This window comes from Nicotiana tomentosiformis, chromosome 6 (genome assembly GCF_000390325.3).
Source record: "Nicotiana tomentosiformis chromosome 6, ASM39032v3, whole genome shotgun sequence".
NCBI lineage: Eukaryota > Viridiplantae > Streptophyta > Magnoliopsida > Solanales > Solanaceae > Nicotiana > Nicotiana tomentosiformis.
Genome location: NC_090817.1, coordinates 5,855,852 through 5,874,674, shown reverse-complemented (window position 1 = coordinate 5,874,674; position 18,823 = coordinate 5,855,852). Strand labels below are relative to the sequence as shown.

Sequence of the window (18,823 nt, the reverse complement as noted above, 5' to 3'; positions counted from 1 at the left end):
CAGCTCCCTCCCTCCAAGAACTCTCCACCTTGCTCTTGGGGTGACTCGAACTCACAACCTCTTGGTTGGAAGTGGAAGGTGCTCAAAACCGACTATGGTTTGGTGTGATTTGTTTGGTGTTGGAATTAATGGCAGTTTTTTTTTGCATTTGGCAGTATTTGTGTTGAATGCGCATTGGTAAATAAATTTTGAAATTAAAAAAAAGTCAGAAAAATTTAGGAATAGTGATGATTTTGTTGCATTTAGCGGTGCTTTTGTTGCATTTAACAGTTCTTTTGTAAAAAAAATTTTAATAATAAAGTTAAAAAATAAATTTTAAATAAATATTGCCACAAACACTTAAGAGCGTCATAAATTCCTTATGGATAGTGACTGCATTATCAAAACTTTACTTGTTTTATGTATATTTTTCCAACAATTAAGCCACACTTTCTTGCAGTTTTTTTACTATCTAATCTAAATATCCTTTTTTATTTTTATTTCACGTTCAACTTGTTAATAAAATCCCTATTCTTAAGCTTCCCTACCAAATCTCTCTCCATATTTTGACGGAAAGAGCGAATCAATAACACTCCAAATTTACAATAAACTAATATAACTATTAGAACATATTTACTTTGGTATCTAATTTTATTAATAGGGAGATTTTCACTTTTAGATCCTAAAAGGAATCCGCTTTCTGAAAGATCCTGGCTTAAGCACACTTAATCTTCGATTAATAAAAAAAATGCACTATTGATCCTTCTGCTCGTGAATCTACACTAAAGTTAACGAATTATTAACAATTAAATCATCTAATTATCCATACGTTATGCTAAATTTGTGTAATTACTCCATATCTGAGTAATATATAGCCTTTAAAAATAATCTAAATATAACATATTTTCTAGTATTATATAGAAAAGGCAAATATGGTCGACCAAGGGCAAACTTATCATTATACCCTGCCATTTTTTCTGTTATATAGAAAATTTTCTGTTACATAGAAAAATGAAGATGGTAGACCATTTGAGGGCATTTTTGACTTTTCATAACTTATAACGAACTTATCCTTTAGAAGTGACATATTTTCAATATAAAGGGACCAAAGACATACATGTTAATAAATTAAAGGTTAATGTGCTTTTTTAAAAATTACAAGGACCAAAATACGATTAAATATATTTGATGAATTATACATATACCTCAAATGCTGCTCTAGTCCTAAGATCAGTAAATTATGGCCATGGGAAATTATTTTCTTGAGTTCATAATTCTTGTTGCACCTTTTATTGTCTTATGGCAATCAAATAAACCTAAGAATGTCACAGTTTCTTCTTCATCTCAAAAGCAAAAGAATCTCACTGATCTGCCATTTGATATTGTAATCAACATCATCAAAAGATTGCCATTTAAATATCACTTCCAAATCTGTCTCGTTAGCAAATCATGGCGTTCTCTTTTATCCACACCCGAAATCGCCACTCATATCAACATAGTTTCTGATAAAAATTACACACTATTGAGTTACAATGATGTTAGAAGCCCCAGTGATGTGAAATGGAAATTCAAGATTCCAATAGAATTGTTATCTCTAGAGTATGTTCTATTGAAACCTATTAATGGTATACTTTGTATTTGTGGACCTTTATCTTCCCATGTTTCTTATGTCTACTTATGGAATCCTTTAACTAAGGAATTCAAAGCTATGCCTAAGCCAAAAACTCATTTGGGATATGTTGCTGTTGACTTTGGCTTTGGCTATGTTCCTAAAACTAATGATTATAAAGTAGTGAGGATAGTAAAACATGAGAGAAAGCCCGATTTGCGGATTCATGAAATTTACTCTTTGAATCGCAATTCTTGGAGAAGGGTTAAGAATTCGTGCTCGGATAGTTATGTAGCTATTGATTTGGAGAAAGAAGTGATCATTGAGGTGGGTTATTCATATAATAGAAGAAGGAATCAGCAATGTGAAGATCAAATAACTTGGAGAAATGAAAGTGATAATGCTATGTTATTGACATATCCTGAAGATGATCTGGTTCTATGTTACAGAGGATATGAAGAGAGATATTCGTCTTACTATGCTGTAAGAAAATTTGCTTTTGCTGGGAGCCTTGTTTCATTCAATAGAAATCATGACAATCTTGGCTAATATGTGAGAATTCCTTAAATATTCTTGGTATTTGTGATTTTAAGTTATATGAACTGACAATGCATAGAACTTAAACTCTTTGAGTTTTGCTTTTCTTACCAAATGTTAGTAGAGTATAGTGAAAAAATGGCATGTTAGGCCTTGAAGAGCATAATCTTTGTTATTCAGTAAGAAGCTTTTGGTAGTGTTTTTCTGTTTGGATATTAAATGTAGCTAATGATCAAGAACAATAAAGAATGATCTTTTTGGCCTTTTATTTTCAACTTTTCAGTGTAGATTAATGCTTTTTAGGCAATGATCATTTCTATATACTTTAGTTGGTTAAAATTTGGATGCTGAATATTCAATAGATTGCAATATAGATTTGTATAATCACCATTTTCATTTTTAGGACTACGACACTTTCCTGGACCCTGCATAAATATGGGATACTTTGTGCATCAGGCTGCCCTTCTTCAACGGATATTAGTCTTATTTAAACAAAAGAAAGAAAAAAAAGCATTGTTCGAGTAAGAACGTGCTGCTCTAAAAGCAACAAACTTAAAACTTTAAACAACTACTCAAAATTAAGAAACTGATAAAGTTTATACTTCCAGGAATTCATCAACAACAGCTAAAACCAAGGCAAGGATTTCCTTTTCATAAGTGGAAAGCAACAATTTTTTCCCCATGTAAAGCTTCACTAAAGAAAGCAATAGGTCGTTCTTGTTTCAAACTGCACCAACTCCTGATTCTGAAGCATCACATTCAATTACAAATGTATTTGAAAAATCCGGCAAAGCAAGAACATGAGCTTGTCTCCAGGGGCAAAGCTACACTCTAGTAACGGTGGTCAAATGACCAACCTTTATCGAAAAACTACACTGCGTATATACCTAAAATATTAGGTTTTAGAGGTATATAATATATATTGAACACCCCTTGTCGGAGAGTTTCTTTTATTTCTTTCAAATTTGAACACCCTTGGGAGCCTTTTCAATAGTAGAAGTTCGCAAAAATCCATCCTTTTTGAGCATTTGTGTAAGAGGATCAACTATCTTTCCATAGTGTTGAATGAATTTCCTGTAATCGCCACAACGTCCCAAAAACTCTCTCATGACTTTAGGAGTTGTTGGTTTTGGCCATTTGGTGATAGCTTTAATATTTAATATTTAGGGTATTATCACTTTTAACTCGCGCCAGAAATTATTTATATTAGATAACCGAAAAAGTGTATAAAAGTTATACGTATAATTTTTATACATAACATACAAAATATATATATATATATATATATATATATATATAAAATTATATTTTTTCGACTATTATTTTAAAAGCCGCTATACAATATTATTTTTGCATTTTCAGGATCCACTGCAACACTATTGTTGGCTATAATATGACCAAGGTACTTAACTGACCCCAAGTTAAAAAGACTTTTTTTGGGGGTTGACAAAAAACTTATGAGTTCGTACAAGTGAGAAGACAATTTCCAAATGCTTTAAATGATCCTCCCAACATGTACTATAAATTAGAATTTCCTTAAAGAAAACCAAAACAAATTTTCGGAGATGATGTTTGAATACCTCATTGATCAGAGAGTGGAGGGTAATTATTCATGTCTTTTGTTAAATTTGTATTATTACTTCATATTTGAATAATATATATAGTCTTTAAAAATAATTAAGGATTTTGGGAATCTGCTTAGTATGGCTCTGATCCTATGGGAGAATTTCTCACGCTTTTCTCATTATCAAATCAACTATATGAAATATGCCTACATATATTACAATAATAACTAAATTTACTATAATTACAATATTGACATTTATTAGAACTCATAATGATTAGCACCTGTATTATCCTGCACAAAAAACAAAACAATAAAAAATGAAATGTCAGATTTCCCAAAATTTAAGGAAGGAGAAAAAATTATAGCAAGAATGAGCACAAGGCATTATTGGACAAATTTAAATTATACACAATTATGATGTAAAGAATTTTACACTATTGGTGCAATTAAACTTATTAAAGCATGCTATTATTATATTATCTAGTTTACTGTATTGAGCTTGCTATGGAAAACTATATGTTACGTTTTTATAAATCAACTTAACAACGACATGCCTGAAATTATAAAAGTATAATACTAGGCATGCCTGCTAGTGAAAGTTTGGCTACTAGAACAACAAACTAAGAATCATGGATATTTAAGAGGATTATAACCTAAACTTAAAACTATTTATTTCCAAAAATAACATAAAGAGAAAGAAAGAATCTAACTTAAGACTACATTGTAAAAGAAGGCAGAGCCATAAAAATTAGCCACTATTCAAGAAAATTACAAAGTCAATCTATTAGAAATCAGATGGAAGAGTATGAATAAAAAAAGGCAGTCTGGTCCACAAAACATTATGTGTTCATGCTGGATCGGAAAAAGAGTCGCACCCCATGGGGTATGATGTATGCAGCCTACCATGATACAAGTATCAGTGACTGATTCCATGACTTGAACCCGTGAACTATAGGTCGAGACAACTTTACCGTTCCAAGGCTTCTTTCGTGGAAGAGTATGAATAGTTACGAGTTAATTACTCTATTTCATACTTAACCTCAAAGGGCAAGTCTGGTGCACATTTCGCGTTCACGCTGGGTTCGAGGAAGGGCCGCACCCTAAGGGGTGCGATATAGGCAGCCTATCCTGATGCAAGCGCCACTTTCACGACTTGAACCCGTGACCTATAGGTCTCACAGAGACAACTTTAGTGTTGCTCGAAGGCTCCTTTCATGGAAGAGCCTGAATAGTTACAAGTTAATTACTCTATTTCTTAGTTGACCTCAAACATATAGGACCCCAAGAAAGAAGTAAATCAAGGAAAAGATGTCTTACAATCTCAGAGATATGGACCTCAACAGAACTTGCATAGTTGTCTTGCATGTCCTGCTGAATTTGCTTAGCAGAATTCCCAACAGATTCTTTACACCTCCTTATATCAATCAGAGCAAGTGTGATTATATCTGCAAAATCTTGTGGAATTGAATCCAAGAACCTACAACGTTCAAGAAATAGTCGCTCAAGGCATGGAAAGTGATCACAACTGGCTCTCCAGTACTCAAAATCCAAATCTTCCAGGAGCAAGAGTTTCAAGCTAGGAAAGCCTTCATCTACTACTTCCCACGCCTCGCCTACACAGGCACGATATGTTAGTTTAAGGGCCTCGAGTTTAGGCAGCTTACCAACAATGCTCAAATCATTCCATCTCAAAAAAGTCCGACTAAAAGCTAACTTCTTGAGGTTTTGTGGAAAAACATCTAGTGGTGGAAGGAGCAAAGGCCGCAAAGTACCTGAATGTGGTCGTTTTCGCCCTGTAAACCTTAAGTAATCTGAAGGTCTGCTTTTCAGAAAGAAAGGACGAACCGGAAGATAGTTATAATACAGATGAAACTCCAATTCCTCTAGCTGATCTAAGTAGCGAAAATCATAGATGTTCCTGCAACTATAATAGTCTTCCGCGATGCCATGTATTTGCAACTTCTTTAAATTGGGAAATAGTCTAAAGACAGAACTAGTACAATACCAAGGATTCCATCCGGACAAACACTGCAAATTTTTCAGGACCAAACTTTTCTCTGTAGGCTCATGATATCGCAAGTAATTCCAATCCAAACAGAGGTGTCTCAATTGCTGCATCGCCAAAATTTCTGATGGTAATATGAAAGGATATGGCCGTTCCCATTTCCAACGCTTGAGATGTGGAAAATTGAGTATAAAAGTTTGCAGATAACATAGGCTAGATATTGACGGAGGAATGTCTATTGATGAGGGAATTTCTTTTCCTATATACTTCTCCACAGCAGGAGAAAGAGTCAAAGCAAGGTATCTCAAATGAATTAAATCAAGTATTCGGCTGGGGAAAGTATCACATCTCACTAAAGCAAGATCTAATATTCTTACTAGCTTGAAACGCAACGACTTTTGAACGAACCAGGTCCCTTTAAAACAGATAATGGAACGGACCTCATTATCAGGATACATATCCAATTTTTTCTCAATTATACCGTGAAACACTTGGTTCAATTGGATACTGATCCGACCTTGACTGTTAGAGGAAAAATGCATGGATTGCTCTAATGGATTTTGATCATCGTTTTCTCCAATAACATTCACAAAATTCACATTTTGAGCTTCCCTCAAGCAGAGTTCACGTGTCACATCATGCATTCCACAACTCTCGATTTTCCCATCAAAACTCAAACTGTGGATGGAAATTAAGCTTCTATCTATAAGATCTTTTAGATATTTTTCTGCCACTTGTTCTATGCTTTTCATCTCTTCTACCTTCAAAAATCCCTCCGCTGCCCATAATTCCATAAGTTTACTGACAAAAATTAGTTCATCCTCTGGGAAGATTGCAAAATATAAAAAGCACGGTTTTAGGTGATTAGGCAAGTAATGGTAACTCAATGCCAACACCCTCATGCATTGGGCATCAACATCTGTGCTTACCACTGAACTTACATTCTCGGCAACACTTTGCCACTCATCCAATGCTTTACCGATTTTGGAGAGAAGTCCAGCAATCACAGTAATTGCTAGAGGTAATCCTCCACATTTTAATGCAATTTCTTTCCCGATTATGTCAAATTCAAGAGAAAAATATTCTTTCTCAAAGACCTTTCCGCATAGTAAATTCCAACTTTCATTAGAATTCAGAAGGCGCATTTGGTAAGGAGGTTTACCTGAGCTAGCATATTCTGCCACATCCACATTCCGAGTAGTCAGGAGTATCCGGCTTCCATTATTACAGTCTGAGAAACATAGTTTTATATCATCCCAAGCTTCTGTAGTCCATATGTCATCTATGACTACCAGGTACCTCCCCCCTTTTAGAAGCTTTTGGAGTCGATCTGCTAGTTGCCCAACATCTTGCTGACCATAAAATTCATAAGTCTTTACACTTATAGAAAAAAGAAGGCCTAGGAGTACATTTCTCGCACGATACTCTAGTGAAACAGTAGCTTTTGCACGAATGTCAAAGTGAGACATAATGAATGGATGAGTGTAAATTTTGTTAGCCAAAGTTGTCTTGCCGATGCCACCCATCCCTACAATCGAGACAATTTCTAGTTCACTTCCCCCTCTGGCAAGTTGATCCTGCAGCATCTCGAATTCAGTTTCATGACCAACCATCGTATTCTCAAGCTCTAAGGCAGGTTGAGATACATCGGCAAGAGACAAATTTTGTGCTTTCAGATCTTTGCTATTGGTATACATGTTCTGCACTGCCATCCACTTGTTCATCACGTAATCAATATGTCCTACTGCTTGTTTCAAGAGGGAAAAAAGTTCCCAAGAATCTATTTTTCGTGTAACTGCGTCTTTTGCTAAGAAAACTTTCCTTGATTCAGATTCAACCATATCTTCCGTGTTACACGCTAGCTCTATGATTTCAGCTTCCAAACTTTTCAATACCTCAAGATCGCCTTTCGTTTTCAATGGTTTCTCCAAAATAGATCTCAAGGATTCAAGCTTTTCATAGAACGATTGGAGGTTAAGTCCAGTAAGTTGCATTGATTGTTGTATGGTGCTCATAAGGGAAGTAACAGCAGCATAAGCCATGTCCCTCTTTCTCTCTTTTGTGTGTGATAGAAGATAGAATATCTCTTAGTATGATTACAACAGATTGCCACAAGTTCCTAATTTCTCAATCTAAAAACAGAACAAACAAAGGTCTTTCTTTTATTTCTTTCATTATTTGACATGTTGCCAGCACGGCAAACAAAAAGCATCAAAGAAGTTGGGACTTATCATAACGTAGTGCCCTCTACTCTCTAGTTTCTATCAACCAGGTGAAAGTCCAGCTCTAGTTTTAGTTTTAGTACTTACTAATTAGAATAGAAAAACCAAGATTTAAGAAGATCAACAATATTAAAGTGTTAATACTATACTCGTACATGTTCGTCCCAAGAGTCGAACTAAGCAAACTTTTAACGAATATTTTATAGTTTATGCATTCAGCATAAGCTTTACTGGTTATTAGTTTATGAAGTGAAACATATCAGTAGTGAAAATGATAAATTTACTAACAGGAAAAAGCAGAAAAATTCCAGGTCACTATCACATCATAAAAGTGTCCACTAACCTATAATCTAAACGAAAGAAAAGACCAGAGGCCTCTCTCTTCATTTGTTTTTCCAACTTTTTCTAAAGATAGGATTCTAACAAGAAAAAGTAGAAAATAATGTGATCGTTAATTATCTTTGTTACTGTTATTTTGTTGAAGGGGAGCCTTGACGTAACTTGTAATGTTGCTGTCACGTGAGGTTAGGGGCTCGAGCCGTGGAAACAACCTCTTGCAGAGATGCAAGGTAAGGCTGCGTGCAATAGACCCTTGTGGTCCGGCCCTTCCCGGGACCCCGCGCATAGCGGGAGCTTAGTGCACCGGGCTGCTCTTTTTACTGTTATCTTCTTGCTTCTTCCTGCACTTTGTTCAATAGGATGAATTCGGACCCCCAATGCTGTGTTAATAGATGTTGTTAATCTTAGTTTAATGTGCAAGTCCTTGATATGCTATTCTGCAAAATTTGTTTAAACTTTGTGTTTATTACCTTCAGTGTGGAGTATAGCGCCAAATCTAAGTAATATTTTCAGTATATTGACCAAAAGAGGAGGACAACAATACTTGTTCCTTGAATTAAAAATCTATAGCTCACCGGAAAATGCTGCTCAAGGGGTTATTTGTCCCATTCAAAAGCGGGTATCGATTAAAGATTAAGGGGATTTAGGCCTCATTTTTGTTTTTTTTAAGATTAAGACGTCTGAATCTGAATACACGTCTAAATATCAATATGTGTATTAAGATTAAGACATTTGAATCTGAATACATATCTGAATGTTAAGATATGTATTAAGATATGAATACTAAATGATTAAGACTGTTTGATTTCTAACATCTGATTGTATAAAATTTACTTTTATTTAAAAATTAATAAGCATAAAATTCAAATGAAATACTAATTAATCTAATATTCCATCAATAAAATATATAGCTTTTTAAAATATAATAGTTGGTGGTGATGGCTAACGGTAGTGCTTGTGAATGTCGACTAAAACCGATGGTTGGTGGTGGATTTGGTTGATGGTGGTAGTTTAGGGTAGTAGCTAGTAGTGATTAGTAGTGGTAGCTATTATGATTGAGGATGGTGGTGGTGGGTGGTGATAGTTAATAATGGCGGGTGATGGTGATGGTAGTTGTGATTCAGGAAGATGGTGGTGGATGGTCGTAGTTTATAATGATGGGCAGTGCCATCTATGGTTGTTGATGGTGATGGGGTGGTAGTTGAGGTGGATGAGTGTTGGTTGTCGTTGAGAATGATGGTGGTGGGAGTGGTGGGGATAGTGGGTGGTGGTAGTCGACAATGGTGGCGGCTATGATTGAGTATAATAGTGGTGGTGGTGGGTGACATGGTAGTAGTTGATAATGATAGGCGGTGACGGCAATTAATAATGAATATGGATGATAACATCTTAATGAAATTAAATCTCTATTATAGATCTTAATCATACAGACATATTCATACCCATACTCATTAAGTGATTATGAAGTAAAAAAAAACACACACTTAACGATTAAGATCTGAATAATTAAGATTCAAACTTAAAAAACAAACGCACTTAATGCCTGAATCTAAATGAATAAGATTCAAACCTCCATTAAGTGCAAACAAATGAGGTACTTACTTTCATTTATTTGCATATTTTCTGAATTTATTCACTAGTCATTTCAAGCAAAAATGAAATCCATTTGGTTAATAAATGTTTTAGCGTTACCCCTTTGCTTTAAATCCCAGAAAGGGGAACTCTATATATATATATATATATATATATATATATATATATATATATATTTATTTATTTATTTATTTATTTATTTTCCTTCAATTTATATGGAGAAATCACCTCTGGCGCACAAGTTAGAAAATTTAGATAGTATGAGCCCGTCCTTCACCCTCCACCCAACTATATACCAAGCTTTGTTCGCAGCAGAAACATGATTCGAACTCAGGACGTGTGCTTAATCCACACATCATATGTTGCATTCTACTGGACCAAATTGCAAGGAAATCACAGAGAGAGAGAGAGAGAGAGAGAGAGAGAGAGAGAGAGAGAGAGAGAGAGAGAGAGAGAGATCATGTTTAGAAAGAGTATTCTATTGTCCAAAAATGAGTCTTGATTCTTGAAAATGGCAGATACATAGTTAGTTCTCTTTAATTTCAAGCTATCATTTGTGCCCATGATGTGAAGCCATGGTCCACTAATCTTTTGATGTGATGACCAACAATCCCAGCGCACCTATCAATATATACTGCATAAGGGGGGAAAATGCCTAATATTAGAATTTCATTGCACCTGGCTAGTCAATCTAATAAAACTCAAAACACTTCATTGCATTTAGAGAAAGCAGAATTATAAGTTTGATTCATAACAAACCTTGATAATTGGCTTTTCCGTCATGATTATGGTCACCCATCCAACATAAGGCAAGAACCTGAAATGGACAAGCCACTAGTTTAGCATACAAGGTACAAATAGGTAATGCACAAAGGGCTGACAAAACACACACCCACAAAAAAGGGATCATTATACGAATGAATGTGTGTCTATAGTCTATACGCACACACAAACACACAAAGCTTATACTCGAGAAGTTCATAGTGGTCGGAAATAATGATAAATTTCTATACCAATTTTAATTGAAGAGGAAAACCTCACATGGCAAATGGTTAACAGTATGAATTCTACAAACTTATTATGGATTTAGTGGTAGAAAATAATGATAAACTTCTATACCAATTTTAATTGAAAAGGAAAACCTCACAAGTCAAATGGTTAACAGTATAAATTCTACAAACTAATTATGGATTAGTTGTTCGGTTGTTGGAGTTTGCAATATTGCATTGCGTAGGATGGAAAAGGAGTGCATATTCAAACAAGATAAAGCTAAGAAAACGAGCACCGAGGCAACACCACTAAAAGCACCTCAACCGGGTTGAACCCAACCTAAGCACAGAGCCACAGACCGCAAAAGATGAGAAACCAAAGATCTAAAGAGCACATTAAATTGTCAACTCACCCAACAGCTCTCCCCATAATGTGATGCCGTTGCAGCCACAGTTGACCATGAGCATAGAGAAGTCTGTCATCACCAAAGTTGTTGTCTCCTAAAGATATGAATCATATACAAACAAGAAAATTTAATAGTTTTCATTGAGGACACGCAACGAAGGCATTTTCATTTGACAAGTACAAAGAAACAGAGCACTATCTGAAATAAACTCTTTGATAATTGAAAAACTATAAAATGATTGATGTGCGTAATTAATTTAAGATCATTGATGCAGAGAGAGAGAGAGAGAGAGAGAGAGAGAGAGAGAGAGAGAGAGAGAGAGAGAAAGATCCACATAACACATCCTTGACCTTGACTTAATATGCATCATACAATTGAGTACCTTTTGTAAGGACATTAACTTCTCCAGTGTCTTGGCGCTCATGAACCTACAATGGGAAACACAAAAGATTAATGGTTTTTAATTTACCAAGAGGAAGAAAAAGTGGGCAGACAATAAGTGCAGCTCAGAAGCAAAACTAGTCAGTACAGGATTCACATTCCTTTTTATCATTATGATTCAACAATGTTTTAGTTCCTTCTCCCTTCTCCTTTACAGGGTTCGTACTTGGATCGGGTTGGAGGTAAATAAAACCAAGTGTTACTACAAATTGAAGGAGCAAGTGAAGAAAACGATAGGAAGTTACTGATAGTATTTGCCAAATGCTATTGTCTGTTCTCTGGTAGACTCATTTAGCAGTTCCAGAATTTCCTTTTTACAGATGCACTTCTCTCAATTATCAAGAAAGAGAAAAAGGGCAAAACACCAGCCAGACTCTATACCAATCCTACTTGGATTGGTTACATACATAAAAAAGGAAGAAGGTCATAAGTCACTTGATTCACTTCAGAATGCCACTTCATTTATCAGTCCCTTATTCTTCTTTTCCTTGTGAAAGTCTGATAGACATTTGCACATTCCTTGTTTTACTACCAGTACACATAAAAATTTGATGCAGGCAATCAAGATTCAAGATCCTATAATGAAGCACAACCAGATGAAAGAACATTTTGTATAGAGAGACTACTTCCCAACATACCTTTATGACGCGATGAACAATTGGAATTTCACGTCCCTGTGCAACATAAAACATGCCATCAGCAGAAGTAAATTTCAAAGGTCAATAACAAATAACGGCACAGATTTCAGCTGGATGATTTTGACAGATTGAAGTCCAATCGACGAAATAGAAAGCAATCATGAGCAAAACTAAATGGGATCAATCTTGGACTACATCATTACAGTTGTGTTTTCTAAAAGAATACCATGTTTGATGATCCTCCACCATTGTTTCAAGCGTTATATCATTACTTAGTGCTCTTTTTTCTACAAATTTCATCCTTGTGCACTTCACTGTAAACAACTGAATTAGAGTTGACGAATTAAACACATTATGAATTGATCTCCTCATTGCACCTCTCTTTCTCTCTCTCTCTCCTCTTAAATTTCTTTCTCCTTTTTTGCTCATTTCTTCCACTAACTTCTCTCCTATCTCTTTTTTATAAGAATTTTTTTGATAAGGACTTCTCTCCTATCTCCTATTTTAGTACTAAATCATCATCATCATCGGAAGCCTCTCAAATAATAGTTGTCAATTTCTGAGTATCTATTGATTCAGGTCTATCATATCCTATTTAATGATCATTTATTCCTAGCATCAGATTCCTAAATTTCCATTCATCCCAAGTCTCCAACAAAAATATGTACGTTGATTTCATTAACTTATTTCATTAGTATATCCTCAGCAGCTCTACTTTTTGGTATACTTCTTGTATACGGGAGTTTTTTCTCCCTTTTGATTAATACAATTTACCTTATAAAAAAAAAAAGTATATCCTCAGCAGCCGTCATAACTATATCTGAGCAAATATAAAACGAAATGAATAAAAGTCTACCAACAGTTAGGCTTTTAGATAAGGAGGTTCACACAATTTAACATGGTATCATAGCAATGTTGAGCTCCTGATTTCAAGTCTCACCCCTATAACAAAATATCTTCACGTGCTTGACCCAAGAGAAAAGAATCTTCACGTGAGGGGTGTGATGCATATCTAACTGAATACATAAATGTGTCCCTCTCTAATAAACTAAACTTTTGTACGAAGCGGTTCACACAAATCAACATGACCAATCCTATCAAATTTTCACCCTACTAGCTCTGACCCCCCCCCCCCCCCCCCCAAAATAAAAAAACCCTTTAAAAGGCTCGATTATTAGCAATAGAATCTATGTCTTCTCCTGTGGGTTTAGACAAAATAGAATTGTTGACAGGTGCCAAATTGTTCCTATGGAAACATAAGTAACTCCCAAGTCATCGAAAAAGCTGACACACAGAAAAATTGTTTATCGTGTATGTGTAACTTCTCAAAAGCCAAAGTAACTCAAGTAGAAAACAGGTCAAAACAGAGGACGCTGTTAAGCACTACTTACATCAACATTAAACACGACAATTTCTCCCGCACGAATAGGATCCTTGCTCATATGCAAGAAAAGAATGTCACCCTGCAAGAAAGTAGATGATGCTTTCAGGAATACAAAATCGAATGAGAAACTAACACTCCAATTATAGAAGTAATTTCTTTCCACAGCATTGGATATTTGAAGGCTCATTATATATTTCAATAACAAGTTGCTACTGAACCCTGAAGTCTATATCTGCAATAAGCCGTCCGTAAGAAGATAACTGGCATAAATCATGCATGTTTAGGATATATACCAGATAGTTGAGCCAGAAACTTTTTTATTCTTCTTTGACTCCCTTCCCTTAGTTTCATAACTTAATTTCTTCTAGTCTTTTACCCTCTGGTAAAGAATCTTTAAGCAAGGATAAAATAGGAAAGGCAATAGCCAGTAGCATGGAACAAATTAAGTAGAAACAACTTAAGCTATAGCTTGAAAAGGCCAGTGTTATTCGTAGTTTAGAAACCCCTCCCTGTGAACAAATTTCTTTAACTCACCCTTTTAAAGCCAGGTTCCATACTTCCAGAGAGCACAACCACCACAGGTGACTCGCTGCCAGTTACACACATCAATGCTTTCCATATTATAAGTGCTGAAGTAACAATCATCCCTGAAAGTGATTATGTGAAAGAGGGTCAGTGTAGAGCATAATAACCTTTACAATAAAGTAAAGAACACAATCTTTCAACTTCTACTTTCGAACTATTTCTCACAACAAAACAATTGATTATAGATTTCACATTTCATAATGAAAAATTTTAACGAGAGAGAGCGAGTGAGAGAGCTATTTTAGAACATCATCTGCATTTAATGCTGTTTAGCATTTGATTGGAACAAAATTGAAGAACTCCGTTTGAAACTTGAATTTTCAATTCTTTTTCAAGTGTTTGTTTGAACTGTTTGAGATTTCGACACAGTTTCTCAAATCATTTAAACAATCTAAAACTCAGTTCTTTAAGTTTTTTCAAGAAGCCAATTTTGAGTTGTTGAAAGATTTGAGAATTTGAGTTTGGAAATTTTTTTTCTTTTAAAAGATAACTTTAGTTAAGAAAACAGCACAACAAATGCTTCCTGAAGAAATTGGAAAACTGAACTTCAAACTCACTTCTTCAACTTTTTCAAACAAACACCACCTACATATTCCCTTTTTCCCTGACTAAGAGAGTAGAGCTATTTCACGTTCTACAATTTATCTCCACACAGTGAGTAGGTAGTTAGATCCTTCATTTCATTGTATTTCATTAACTAGATAAAGAAGAATAAGGTATAGACCTTCTTGGGGGAACTAATTCTCCACAAACTGCACAACTCAAACAAGCAACAGTACAAAGACATACTTAACTACCAAATAAACGCCTGACGAGTGACGTCTCAGGACAATCCTATGAACCAACTGGACTTGGTGATTGGACCCAGAACAAGCTTAACAATCCTAAATAGACATCTCAATTCGGTTCCTTTGGTATTAAAAGCCAAATCTAAAAATGCACATGAAACTAATGAAGACAAAGATACAACCTTTTTATGCGTCTAAAACAAAAAAATCAATAAAATGTCAAATTGAATTCTCTAGCAAAAAAAACTTGCTTATACTCATAAAAAGCAGCCTGCATTGACCAACATGAAAATAGTCGAATTATAATGAACCGTCCGAATTCTAAATTACTCGAAACATTCCCACCCAAATGGGCCTGAATAGATACAAATGCCCTAATTGACTGATTAATAAGCCCGACAACATACAAATGAGTTCAAAAAATCAGACAATTCCAGCAAGGGATCAGTCGAGCATGTACAAATTTATATACTTATAAGCAGGGGATATATATATATATATATATATATATATATATATATATATATATATATATATATATATATAAAAAGATCAATTGAATTGTGTTGAAACAACAAAAAATAAAAATAAAAAAGATGATATAAAAGGATTAAATGATAACGAACCGAGACTAATAGCTTGGGTAACGAGTTGTCTGAATTGAATTGACTTTATTGAATCGATTTGCTCTCCGATCCATCCCATTTTCTTCTCTCTCTCTCTCTCTCTCCTCACACACACACACACACACTCGTCTCTGTGTTTTCTTGGTCTGGATTCAGAAAAGCGAGGCGGATGCAGCGAAAGGGGGTTTTCGAGTTATATATGGTGGAAAGTTTGGGCCGAATTTAGAATATTTAGTAAGTTAGTGGGCACTTTTAGTAAGTTTTGTAGAAGAATTAGCACTAGGCCCTATAGAACTGGCGACTCTACTAGTCTACTTTTCCCTTTTTTTTTTTTTTTTCGGGTGTGGAGATTTTAAACATTTGAATAGTTAATTGGGTTTTCGAGTCATATATGGTGAAAAGTTTGGGCCGAATTTAGAACTTTTAGTAAGTTAGCGGGCAGTTTTAGTAATTCTTTTTATTAACACTAGTGTCGCCTTTAGAACTGGCGACCGTATTTTTTTTTTTTTTTTTTTTTTTTGAGATTTTAAGCATTTGAATAGTTATGGGTTTTGACTTTTGAGTTAAATATATAGTGGGAAGTTTGGGACGAATTTAGAATTTTTGTAAGCTAATGGGCCCTTTTAGTAAGTTACTTTTATTAACACTAGGTCGCTATGGAACTAGCGACCCAATTTTTCTTTTCTTATTTTTTGAGATTTTAAACATTTGAGTAATTAAATAAGTTTGAATTGTTGAAAGTAGAAGTATAAAGTATAATTTAGTGGGCATTTTTAGTATGTTATTTTTTTAATAGTAGTTCGCCTCTACAACTAGACCTATTTTTCTACCTTTTTTATAAGAATTAAGTTAAATAACTTCATCCAACCGCTTAAACCAAAAATAGTTTATGAACTTATAATGTATAATGCACATATAATGTGTATTATCGTTTATAGTCGGTGCATAATATATATGTATACTAACTGAAAAAAGTAAATAATAATAAATCTAGCAGGCTATTTGTATAAAGATCTTCTATTTTTAGATTTTAAACAATTGAATAGTTAAATAATTTTGAATTCTTGTAAATAGTATGAATAATATCGAAATTTCCAAATGCTCCAAATACAAAAAGAAATTATACAAATTTAGATGTAGAAGACTAAGAAAAAATAATGACTAAATTGCATATTAGTGTAATTTCATCCCAATTGAATGATTACTAAACCACACCCTGGAGTACCAAAACGATCATATATTTTTTGGGTATTCTTGATAATGCAACATGCAATTCTTCATCAAAATTCCATTAATTTCACGTGGCATATTTAATGGAAGACTGATTTTAATATCTCTATTTTCCTTTTTTAGCTCGTTTAACTCATACTATGAAAAATATTATTTCTTGTAATATTGTTTTATTCTTACCAACAAGTTTATGGTGGAGTAGTAAGCATTCAATCATCCTTAATCACAGGTCTCACGTTCGAGCCAAGTGTATGGAGTCGTTTTTGTTAGGACTTACCGGCATGAATCCGAATTTACTCAGGACCCAATGTGGATACTGTACACTGGGTGGGAAACAAAAAAAATTATTTCGTTATCGTCTTGAGATGTTACTGAGAGGTGACAAACTCTCCCTCTAGAGTCTAGCCTAATAATCTTAATTTTTCTCATACCTTACACTTTAGTCTGCATTTTTCGGATAGCCGGAACTCGTGCACCTGTCATGTGAACTGTTGGTCCAAAGCAATGTCTAGTGCGAAGCGACCCCGGTTTACATTATTTGTAACATATATCGACAGACTAATATAATAGCAATATTACTTCTTGAAATCAAAGTTGATTGTCTTGGGCAGAATTCTGTTATAATATGAGTTTTCATTTCACAACCAAAAGGACTCCAGTAGCACAGAATCACATGAAATGTTTTTATGATTCTAAGCATAGGAAATAGAGTTTTCTGTTGGTGAGGTTGTATATCTCAAGTTACAAGCTTATTGACAGACTTCAGTATAGCTAAGTGGAGGGTACATTAGCTTTCACTTAGGTACTATGTTAGAGTTCTAATAGCCGACTCCAAACTTGTTTGGGATTGAAGCATATTTTTTTCTGGTATATATCATCTAAAAGCTTCTCTGGCATTGTCCGAAAAGGCCTCAATCCACGGCGAATAGTTGAAAATATGCCCAGGCTTACTCAGTAACAAAAGATTATGCTCTTCAAGGACGAACACGCCATATTTTCACTATGCTACAGAAACATTTGGAAACAAAATCAAAATGCAAAGAGTTTAAGTTCTATGCACTAACAGTATTAAAAGATCTACAAAGTCGTGGATACAACCTAAATCCAAATATCAAGAAAATTCAAAGGATTCCCACCTATTAGTCAAGACTGTCATGATCTGTATTGAGTAAAACAAGGCTCCCAGCAAAAGCGAACGAATATGTCTGGCCATATGAGCTCTGGCATAGAACCATATCATCTTCAGGATATGTCAATAACATAGCATCCCTTTCATTTCTCCAAGTGATTGCTCCACAATGCTTACTTCTGTTAAATTAAAAAAAGCCATCTCGATGATTTAATCATTTTTTAAGTCAGACTACAATAACAACAACAACAACATACCCAGTATATTCCCACAAGTGGGGTATGAGGAGGGTAGTGTGTATGCAGACCTTAACCCTACCTTGTGCAAGTAGAGAGGCTGTTTCCGATAGACAAGGCTGTTTTCGTTTTTCAAGTCAGATTGAATCCTAGAATCCATAAGGAATGTCATATACATACCTAGAATCCACCTCAGTGATCACTTCTTTCTCCAGATCAAGAGTTAAATCACCATAAGGAAATCTATCCGACCTGGCATTCCTATATACCGAAAAACTCCTGACATAGCTATTGACACTCACATCTCTCTCACTTCCGGTGATTTCACTATTCGAGCATGAGTCCCTAACCCTTTTCCAACAATTGCGATTCAAAGAGTAAATTTCAATCCGTGAATCGAGTTTTCTCTCATGTTGTAGTACCCTCATTACTTTGTATAAAGTTATCAGCAACATATCCCAAATGAATACTTGGCTTAGGCAAAGCTTTGAATTCTTTAGTTAAAGAGTTCCACAAGTA

At 34.7% G+C, this 18,823-nt stretch overlaps 3 protein-coding genes across 4 annotated transcripts; 1 reads left to right on the top strand and 2 right to left on the bottom strand.

Moving 5' to 3' along the window:
- Nucleotides 1-1,219: 1,219 nt before the first annotated feature.
- Nucleotides 1,220-2,137, top strand: LOC104117269 (putative F-box protein At3g16210). Its single transcript, XM_009628300.1, has one exon. The coding sequence runs from the start codon at nucleotides 1,220-1,222 to the stop codon at nucleotides 2,135-2,137; it is 918 nt and encodes a 305-aa protein (XP_009626595.1).
- A 1,692-nt stretch (nucleotides 2,138-3,829) lies between these two features.
- On the bottom strand, nucleotides 3,830-8,092 carry LOC104117266 (putative late blight resistance protein homolog R1B-23). Of its 2 annotated transcripts, XM_070177066.1 has the most exons (3): nucleotides 5,465-8,092; nucleotides 5,010-5,305; nucleotides 3,830-3,983 (listed from the first exon to the last, which is right to left on the bottom strand). In XM_070177066.1, exons 1-3 carry the CDS (start codon nucleotides 7,737-7,739, stop codon nucleotides 3,951-3,953), a joined length of 2,604 nt encoding a protein of 867 aa, XP_070033167.1. In that variant the 5' UTR covers nucleotides 7,740-8,092; the 3' UTR covers nucleotides 3,830-3,950. The 2 variants fall into 2 exon arrangements, with proteins under 2 accessions (XP_070033167.1, XP_009626592.1); XM_009628297.4 differs by having other exon boundaries at nucleotides 5,010-8,092.
- A 2,220-nt stretch (nucleotides 8,093-10,312) lies between these two features.
- Nucleotides 10,313-15,889, bottom strand: LOC104117267 (uncharacterized). Its single transcript, XM_070177065.1, has 8 exons — nucleotides 15,710-15,889; nucleotides 14,245-14,357; nucleotides 13,718-13,789; nucleotides 12,327-12,362; nucleotides 11,630-11,675; nucleotides 11,254-11,341; nucleotides 10,611-10,668; nucleotides 10,313-10,485 (listed from the first exon to the last, which is right to left on the bottom strand). The coding sequence occupies exons 1-8, from the start codon at nucleotides 15,786-15,788 to the stop codon at nucleotides 10,435-10,437; spliced, it is 543 nt and encodes a 180-aa protein (XP_070033166.1). The 5' UTR covers nucleotides 15,789-15,889; the 3' UTR covers nucleotides 10,313-10,434.
- Between the last annotated feature and the right edge of the window lie 2,934 nt (nucleotides 15,890-18,823).

Coding starts and splice junctions, on each gene's coding strand:
- LOC104117269 (XM_009628300.1), top strand. CDS start 1,220: ATGGCCATGGGAAATTATTTTCTTGAGTTCATAATTCTTGTTGCACCT.
- LOC104117266 (XM_009628297.4), bottom strand. CDS start 7,739: ATGGCTTATGCTGCTGTTACTTCCCTTATGAGCACCATACAACAATCA. Junction 3,984..5,009: donor AGGTCCATATCTCTGAGATT/GTAAGACATCTT, acceptor TTTTTTGTGCAG/GATAATACAGGTGCTAATCA.
- LOC104117267 (XM_070177065.1), bottom strand. CDS start 15,788: ATGGGATGGATCGGAGAGCAAATCGATTCAATAAAGTCAATTCAATTC. Junction 12,363..13,717: donor TTGTCGTGTTTAATGTTGAT/GTAAGTAGTGCT, acceptor TATGTTGCACAG/GGACGTGAAATTCCAATTGT. Junction 10,486..10,610: donor CGGAAAAGCCAATTATCAAG/GTTTGTTATGAA, acceptor CCCCTTATGCAG/TATATATTGATAGGTGCGCT.